Source organism: Hippocampus comes, unplaced genomic scaffold, assembly GCF_001891065.2.
Source record: "Hippocampus comes isolate QL1 unplaced genomic scaffold, H_comes_QL1_v1.1 scaffold82, whole genome shotgun sequence".
Classification (NCBI taxonomy): Eukaryota; Metazoa; Chordata; class Actinopteri; order Syngnathiformes; family Syngnathidae; genus Hippocampus; species Hippocampus comes.
The window spans coordinates 3,924,231-3,932,937 of NW_017805135.1; the positions used below are offsets into that span (position 1 = coordinate 3,924,231).

General features: G+C 41.2%; 1 protein-coding gene across 1 annotated transcript in view; it reads left to right on the forward strand.

Annotated features, from left to right (window-relative positions):
• LOC109513912 (ubiquitin-conjugating enzyme E2 Q2-like) overlaps positions 1–7,973 on the forward strand; it is an 11,510-nt gene extending 3,537 nt beyond the window's left edge. The window contains exons 3-13 of the mRNA XM_019866634.1: positions 764–886; positions 995–1,048; positions 1,196–1,336; positions 1,645–1,729; positions 2,713–2,773; positions 2,853–2,943; positions 3,023–3,081; positions 3,689–3,737; positions 3,859–3,954; positions 4,614–4,680; positions 5,448–7,973. Coding sequence (XP_019722193.1) covers positions 764–886; positions 995–1,048; positions 1,196–1,336; positions 1,645–1,729; positions 2,713–2,773; positions 2,853–2,943; positions 3,023–3,081; positions 3,689–3,737; positions 3,859–3,954; positions 4,614–4,680; positions 5,448–5,479 — 858 coding nt within the window. The 3' untranslated portion in view covers positions 5,480–7,973. The remainder of the gene's footprint in view (positions 1–763; positions 887–994; positions 1,049–1,195; positions 1,337–1,644; positions 1,730–2,712; positions 2,774–2,852; positions 2,944–3,022; positions 3,082–3,688; positions 3,738–3,858; positions 3,955–4,613; positions 4,681–5,447) is intronic.
• Positions 7,974–8,707: the final 734 nt, after the last annotated feature.

Consider the following 8,707-nt stretch of genomic DNA (forward strand, 5'->3'; position numbering starts at 1 on the left):
ATTTGATATCTTGAGTAGAATGATTGTAGTGTAGATTGTAGTAGAAGATTGTAGTGTTAGTAAATCACAACCTGTTGGTGTGAACACACAATATAGTGCCCACTGTTTTGGCTTCTTAGTAAATTGAGTTCATAGGTTGGATTCACGCTGCATGGTACAAGTGACACAATTCGTTGTTCATATCTATCTATTTTATATATATATATATATATACCCGCCACTGACTTTGTTTTTGTCTAACTAGACATTTTTACATCCCGCCAGAAGCTAGCACTAATGTCATCTAGTTGTCTAGCTTGGTTCTGTGTAACAATAAAGGCATATTAATGCCATATATTCCATGATGTAACCTTTGTGAGATCTTTTTGTGAAAGTGGCCAACATTGAATTTTGGAGATCAAGTTGGAACAGCTTCTGTGTGAAAGAGAATAGCGGAAAGCCGGAAATGGGGTAAAAATATCCGGCGAGTAAACATAAGATCTTCTGTTTAGATGTTTGATCTTGCTGTGAAACTGATAACTCCCTATTCCATTTCAATGCCATTTTTAAACAACAGCGTGTGCGCTGGGAAATGCAGAAAAACGTCTTCTTTAACAGACTCTGGACAAGGTGCTAGAGTTGGAACACACCTTATCTTCCTGGAATCGGATAAAATGAGTCCTGTTTGTGTTTGGTTCAATCAATCAATTCAGAAATGTCAACATGTCATCCACTCGCTCCTCCTCCCCCACCCACCACCACCTTGTGTTTTTGTGCTCTCCAGCTGTTACAGCAGTTAAAGAAGCTGATTTGTGACCTCTGCCGGCTGTACAACCTTCCCCAGCATCCTGACGTGGAGATGCTGGACCAGCCGCTGCCTGCCGGCCCTGTTGGACAGGACCGGAAGGTACGATGGGTGCTATTTATTGCACGTTCTAAAAATTATGTCAGGTACATTGTGGTCACCCTAATACCACATCTTTGTCGTTTTAATGCCGTTTATGTTTGTGTGTAGCATGGGACGGAGGAGGTCACATCAGAAGAGGAGGAGGAGGAAGAGATGGGAGAGGTAACAATATTTGTACGAGAGCACTTCCTGTTTATAAGATACAGTTTTAAATGGCGGGAGCTAAACACTGCTCTATCTTTTCAACCATGTAATCATACGAGCTAACATTTTAAGCATTATTCACATCTCAGCTGTGGCCCCTGACAGGATATTGAGGACCTGGACCACTATGAAATGAAAGAGGAGGAGCCCGTAGAAGGCAAGAAGTCTGAAGACGATGGCATCGAGAAGGAGAATCTGGCCGTCCTGGAGAAGATCAGGAAGAACCAGCGGCAGGACCACTTAAATGTGAGTCGGACCTGTTTATATGTTAGCTGAAGCCGTAGCGTTTACTTGCCTTTGCCTTTTACACATAGCTCAGCAAAAATTTATATGACTTGGGCCGTGCGTGTTTTCACCCCCGAGTAGATGGTGACACTGTCTTGTGTGGCCGAGCATAGTACCCTTATACACAGGGGTCTGTTGTGTGCATGTGGAATTCTGACACCGGTTAGCACTCAGTGTTCAGCTTGCGCCTACCTATGTATTGTCTCTCTTTTTCCAGTCTGGTTCAGTGAAAGCCTTCTTCTTTGAGTGATTTGCTCAATTGCTTTCAGGGGGCCGTGTCTGGTTCTGTGCAAGCCTCGGACCGCCTCATGAAGGAACTCCGAGAGATCTACAGGTCTCAGAGTTACAAGACGGGTAGGCTGCTTTGTACCCTGGAAACCAGAATCACACACAAACAGTGTGCGCGAGCACATCCATACACATACTTACTTAACTCTCCTAACAATAATTGAACCCCCATTTATCGTGAGGGATATATTCCACATCACCTGCAAAAGTGCACATTTTGCATCATAGAAAGGCCAGATAAAAAGATTCCATTTGCTTCAAGCATCTCTCAGTCTCATAAAACACACGTCATCGCCAAAGAAGATGCGATGTGCGGTTCCTTCAAGCTGTTTATCACTCCTAGTTAAAGTTTACTGTAAAACTGACACATCAACAGAAAAAGAGAATTAAACATTGTAGATTTAAACACTAAAATGTTCAACCAAGCCTTATAGTCCGCTTGCTTAATGCTCAAACACGATGCAAAAATCTATAGACGACTTAACAGATATGTTCTGGTAATTATAAACTTTCAAGCAACTGCTACTTGATCACACATGAAGCAGCGACACATGCAAAAAGAGAATTTCTCAAGTACCATGTTGACATTCTTAAGTGTCTTACAAGTGTAAATATAAGTCTGCTCCCTAATAGTAATTCGAATCAGAATCAGAATCATCTTTATTGGCCAAGTATGTAGAACACACAAGGAATTTGTCTCCGGTATAACATGCTGCATTAGTAAAATAGAACATAACCCCACACAAACATACTTTAACATCTCAGGTGAATAACAGCTCGTGCATCTCACCTTTAACACATTTAAAATGTACGAATCAGTTAAGCATGATAATAGATTTAAAAAAAAAAGCCAACAAACAAAACATTGGGATGGCCAAGTTCATACTTCTATATTTGTATTCTAAGCCTTTTTTAGGCGTAGTGTCACCAAATAAAAAGCAAAACAGTGGACTTGTGCAGTAAGAGAGAATTGTTACCTTTGTCAAGGCAGAATTATTGATGCAGAGAAATGTAATGATAATTTGTATTTCCTCCATTTTCTATGGCAGGCATCTATTCGGTGGAGCTGGTCAACGACAGCCTGTACGAATGGCATGTCAAACTACGAACGTGAGTGAAAATTGTGCTCAGACGTGCCTTTATTTAGGACTGCACTAACTAATGAATGTCGTGTTGCGTTCATCCACAGTGTGGATCCAGACAGCCCCTTACACAGCGACTTACAAGTCTTAAAGGAAAAGGAAGGAATGGACTACATTTTACTCAACTTCTCCTACAAAGTGAGTACATCGAAAATTCTGGGCCAAAATTGCGACAGAAAGAGGCAAATGTGTCATTGTACTTAATTTCCTTCTTCAGGATAACTTCCCTTTCGATCCTCCATTTGTGCGGGTTGTGTCACCTGTGCTGTCTGGGGGGTGAGTTATTCAAAACGCGGTGGGTCATGAAACATTGCCGCCATGCTTCACCCACACACATCACGAAAACTCACATTTTTTTTTCAGTTTAGCGTCAGCCTTCTGTCTAACATAGAAGTTTAAATATTGTAGTTTTAGAAATGGCCAAAGTGACCCCAAAAAGGCCGGTTGGTACAGTGCTTTGTTACAGGTAATGACTTTCTTTCATTGTCTTTTCAGACATGGCTTGTTGACTTTTTTTTCATTTTTTGAGGGGAGTGGGGGGGTCTACTCATGACAGACTTGCCTTGCAAATTTTGTGTTGCCTTGAAAAATTGAGTTCCGGGGCTGAATTAAAAAAAAACGTTTCAAGACAATTTTGCAGTGGTGGGTTGCACTACCACTACGAACATGTTGTATATTATCACCCGAGAAAAAATTGGTGAGCTTTTGAGCATGGGAGAGCCCTCAAATGGCGTTGTATTTAGTCAGGAAATAAAGCGAGGGGCCCTTTTTAAAAAGTTGATAAGGGTAAAGGTTTCGCCGCCTTGGTTGTAATGCAAAATGTTTAACACATTAGAGGGTTAAAGAAGGAATCGAATAATGCTTCTTGTTTGTTCCCCTTTAGCTATGTTCTTGGAGGAGGTGCCCTGTGCATGGAGCTTCTCACCAAACAGGTGATTTATTCTTTATATCTTCTTCAAAAGTTAATTTCTGCATGCTTATAATTGTTAGTATAATTTTTTTTTAATCTAATAAAGACCCTTCATAACGGCGGCATCACTTTCTTGCCCACAGGGTTGGAGCAGTGCCTATTCAATTGAGTCTGTCATCATGCAGATCAATGCCACTTTAGTCAAGGGAAAAGCCAGAGTGCAGTTTGGAGCCAATAAAGTAAGTGAGCGCAATACCGTTGCGCTATTTTAGACCTTGTTTTTCTTCACCTGTATTTATTCAAAAGACCCTTTGATTCGAGCTGACCTTATCATCATAAACTGATTATTTTATTGAACAGTTGTTATGATACCAATCGATTGGAGATGAGTGTAAGAAATGATTACTTGATTTTAGAGTTCAATTGTGTGGTTCATCATAATTCAGTCCAAAAAGGAGCGTGCTACTCTTTAATCAGTCAATTCAGTAAAACTATTTTGCCATGTAAAGAAACAGAATGTGACATTCGCCACGGGAAGTTTTTGTTTTGATCGTTACAACACTGGCACAGGGAAGAGGACTTCAGCACATTCAGAGTGACATTCTTGATGTGGTCATATTGTATTTGGAGTTTTATTTGTGATATCTTCTGGTATGTGTAATTTGAATCATTTTGATTCAATCATTATTCAGGAAAATAAACTGCCTGATGTGGGTTTCGTTTTTGAAACTAGTAAAGGTTTTTCAAAATAAAAATACCAAGTGGAGAGTTGTTAAGTGAATGGACTGTGTTAATTATAGTTGAATTAATGCTACATACACAAGATTGCCTTTTGTTGTCATCTGATGAAGCATTTCTAAAATGGCTCATGTTGTTGTTGGCTCATCTTGCCCTGCAGAACCAATACAATCTAGCCAGAGCACAGCAGTCCTACAAATCTCTGGTTCAGATCCACGAAAAGAACGGTGAGTACTCCTATTTTTTTCTGTAACCTTTACGGACCCTTCAAGCACCTACTGAAATGCTAGCATTCTTCTACGGATTGAGTTTCTGAAATAATTACGATGTGGTAGAAAGTAGGGTTCTGTGGCCGACCCGTTAAGTGACAGCACAGACGGCTGAAAATTCTCTCGCCAGAAAGTCTGGCACCAGAACAACACAACAAAAACATTTTTCTAACCATATTAATGTTGAAAAAAATGTCACTAAAATGCTGTCAGAAGTGGACTTTCCATTAAAATATCCCCGCAGGAGGGCTGAAGAAGTTCTCGCACCACTTCAACTTTCCCAAAGACCCAGAGGGATATGATCCGAGTTCAATTTCATGACCTTGAAGTCGTGGCTGTTGTGACATGCCTTTACCTTTGGAAGTGTATCACAATCAGGGTTGACCAAAAGTTTTCAGCTCAAAATCCAAATTAGATGAACAAAAATGAACATGTATTGCTGAAATGTTGACATCCATTACCGGGATAGAACAGTTGCTCAGGCAACACTGATGAAAAATAAACAAACAAACAAACAAACAAAATGTAAACAAATGTAAATGCAGCAGTGTAGACCGTATCTTTCTGGATACCGCTGCATATTCATTGGCTAAAACTGCCTGTCATATTTCAAAACTTACATTATGATTTCACACATAAAATGTGGATATTTTTGCAATCGTTTTCCTTCAATTACATTTTAATTGCTTTGTACTGAACCTGTTGTTTCCTTTTTTGGCCTCCAGGATGGTACACACCTCCAAAGGAGGATGGCTAAAGATTAGTTGTTTTTTTTTCTGCTTCCTGCTCTCGATTTGGTTTTTGCGACCAACTTTTTTTTTCTTTTCCAAACTTTTTTTTTTTTTGCGCAAATGGTTTTGAACGTTTTGTGAACAAGCCAAAATTCTTCATCCATTGACCAACCAACCAGAATCAAGCACATAAGAAAATATACCACCCCTCTGCTTTGGATGTCGATCCTGCCGTCACATATTTATCTCCCGATGGAAGCGGTGGACTAAATAATTCCGCTGACGTCGCCCATCATTGAGGCTCATTTTTAATGGGACAGTGCCTAGTTAGCCGCAGAACCTGTCTTGGCCCACACCACCATAGCGGTGCCCGAACAGCGTCTCGACGGACCAACCACCTATGGCGAAGCCAGCTTCCATCTGGACATCTTTTTAAAGCCTGCAGGCCTCAGATGAAAAGAACACAGACACTTTTCCTTTGTCACCTTGAGCCAGGTGTCGAGAGTTCGACAAAGAAAAATGGACCGAACCGGTCGGCATCCGCTCACACTGTAATCTAGTTGATTTTAACGCCACAGTGTAAACATGTACATTTGTATTTCTGCAAGAGGATGTTTATAATGTAACCCCCGTCCCGGCCCCTTGAGACTGTACACACTCGTGTGGGCCGCGACTATCAACAGCAGCTTCCCTCTTGGAATGAAGAAGCTGCGACATGGATACTCTTGCATAAGGAAAGTAAAGTATGCCATATTCTTATGTAAGACTAATGACTACTGCAGTTTTTTTTCTTTTTGATATTAATTTGTCATCCAGGTGACAATAGCCTCTTTTACACACAAAGCCTGAAAAAAAAATGCTGCCTGCATCGGCGCCACAACAGAAGATGAGACGTTAACGAGAAAAGCTGTCAGCAAAAACTTGACTCCATCTGTCCCAAGGTCTTGGAATACCTTTGCTATCGCACTTCTATCACGGCTCCCATACTACCTCCAAAAGCCGAAAATCACAGCGTTGATGTCATCCCCACTTTTCTGGGTGGCTGCCGTTCATCCTGAACAGCGATACACGGTGGGAAAAAAAAAAAACAATAGCTTTTGCAGGCAGTGTAAAAGGGACCATTGACTCCTTTTGTTTGGTGGCGCCTCTTTGTCACAGCTGTCACTGGCATTCCTGAAGGTTTTGCCGTTTTGGGTTTTTTTTTTGTTTTGTTTTTTTTCTTTTGGGGTTTTTTTTTTGTTGTTGTTGTTTTTTTTGGTCATTCCTTTAACCGGATGAACCTCAGTCAGGCTATGCATCGAATCGTCATTTAATCGGGCCGCTTAGTTCTCACAAGCCACAATGCCAATCCTTTCTTTGTGGATGTCTGAAGGTGGGAAACAAAAGTGACCTTCCGTGTTGTCCTAGATGGTGTATTCATTTTCCTCAACTCACAGCAATAGTCAGAACTTTACACCTCACTACTACCATCACAGAAACTCCTTTCGCATCAGTGATGTCAAGTGTTTCCCGTTCCGTGTTCATTCCACATAATGCACTCCCATCATGGGTGTTCAATTGTGCCACAAGCTTTGTTTTAAAGTAGGACATGCTAAAAGACAGCATAGGAAGCTTCATCACAAGCTTGTGTTCACACTTTTGGTTAGGGCCGTGACGGCCACAAAAGTGGGCCAAATCATCCGGGCAATAAATGTATTTTTGTGACTGAACGAGCGCACCAAACTACACAGTGTGAACACAACCTAAATTCCGTCACCCATATGAAAAAAGACAACAAAACATCAGGTGCCGCTCCTCGTGTCGTCAGAGGTGGTCATTTTCCAAAACGGCATCTACGCAATCAGTATTCATGCTGATATCCTGTGGAGGGTTGGCGCAAACTCAGGAATACATCCCACAAACGTAGCTACGGATCTTCAAAATGGCATCCTGATCATTGCTGTGCATGTGAATCGATCCGAACTCCTCAAAGTTACTGAACGGCAAAGCGAGGCCTTGTTATGTGGAAACCCAGCATCTGTTTATTGGCAGTGTCACCGTGTAACACCATGGCCATTGCTACAGGCTTCAAACACAATATTTTCATCTCATTCAGGTGTTCTATCATTTTTCAAAGGCAACATCATTAACACAGCAACGATTGCATCTTGGCACTTGGCAGTGGTTTAGTGTTGCCCTGCGTGTGGAACCAGGTTAGATAACGTTACAAATTCCAACCCAACATTTAACCTTTTACCTTTCCGATGATTGATAACCATGAGTCTGGTGTGCACTGTAAGCGGCTCCCCTCCTTAGCCCGACAATTTCCAAGACCGACGTCGATCCAAAGGCGGACGTGACGCCGGATTGATTATGTTCCGCTAACCGCGATTGTCCCCTGGCTTCTTAAGTTATGCACTGGTTAGCATGCTTTGTATTTGGTTAGGATTTTATTTTGTTGTTACCCCAAGGGTGAATTTGACCATGTAAAATAATTTGTGAACTTGCATCAAGTTTATGAATAAAGAATTTTATGAAATATCCATGCACTCTTTATTCACGGAATACTGGCAGACCATTCATGAATAGATGACCGAATGACTTGTTGTACTTCTTAAGAGGGGAACACATCAATTTTTAGCATCTGAACACATTTTTGATGGCACACATGAAGAAAAAAAATTGTACACACACACACACACACACACACACACACACACACACACACACACAGATTTCTGGCATAATACCAAGGCTGACCAGTTAGAGGCCAAAGAGGCTGAGCATCCTGACTGCTAGAACTAGGAAGAATAAGTTGTTTGGTTTTTTTGGGGTTGTACTAATTTCTCAGATCCTGTGGTCCATCAAGAATAAAATTCAACGCCACACATGCGTTCCGTGATCTTCCATTCTACTTTGTACAACATTTGACACTTGTGCTCACAAATGTACGTACCCTGACAGGATTTGTGTCATGCTGCCTTAAAAAATACTGATCATGTGGAAAACTTAGCGGTATTTTTGGATCGTGGTCAGTTGATTCTTAATAGAAATCCGTGTTTCCTTTTTGAATCATAATGATAACTGAAATCACCCAAATGACCCAGCCAAAATTTTGCAACCCCCTGAATTTTGGACCTTTTCATATATTTACATGTTGACACAAAGTGCTATTTAGGATCAGTTACCTCAACCATGATTTGAGAGACTCCTGCACACCTTATCCAGGACTGCCGTGACTTGGCTTGATTCTGAGCCATGTGGAAAGCAAAAGC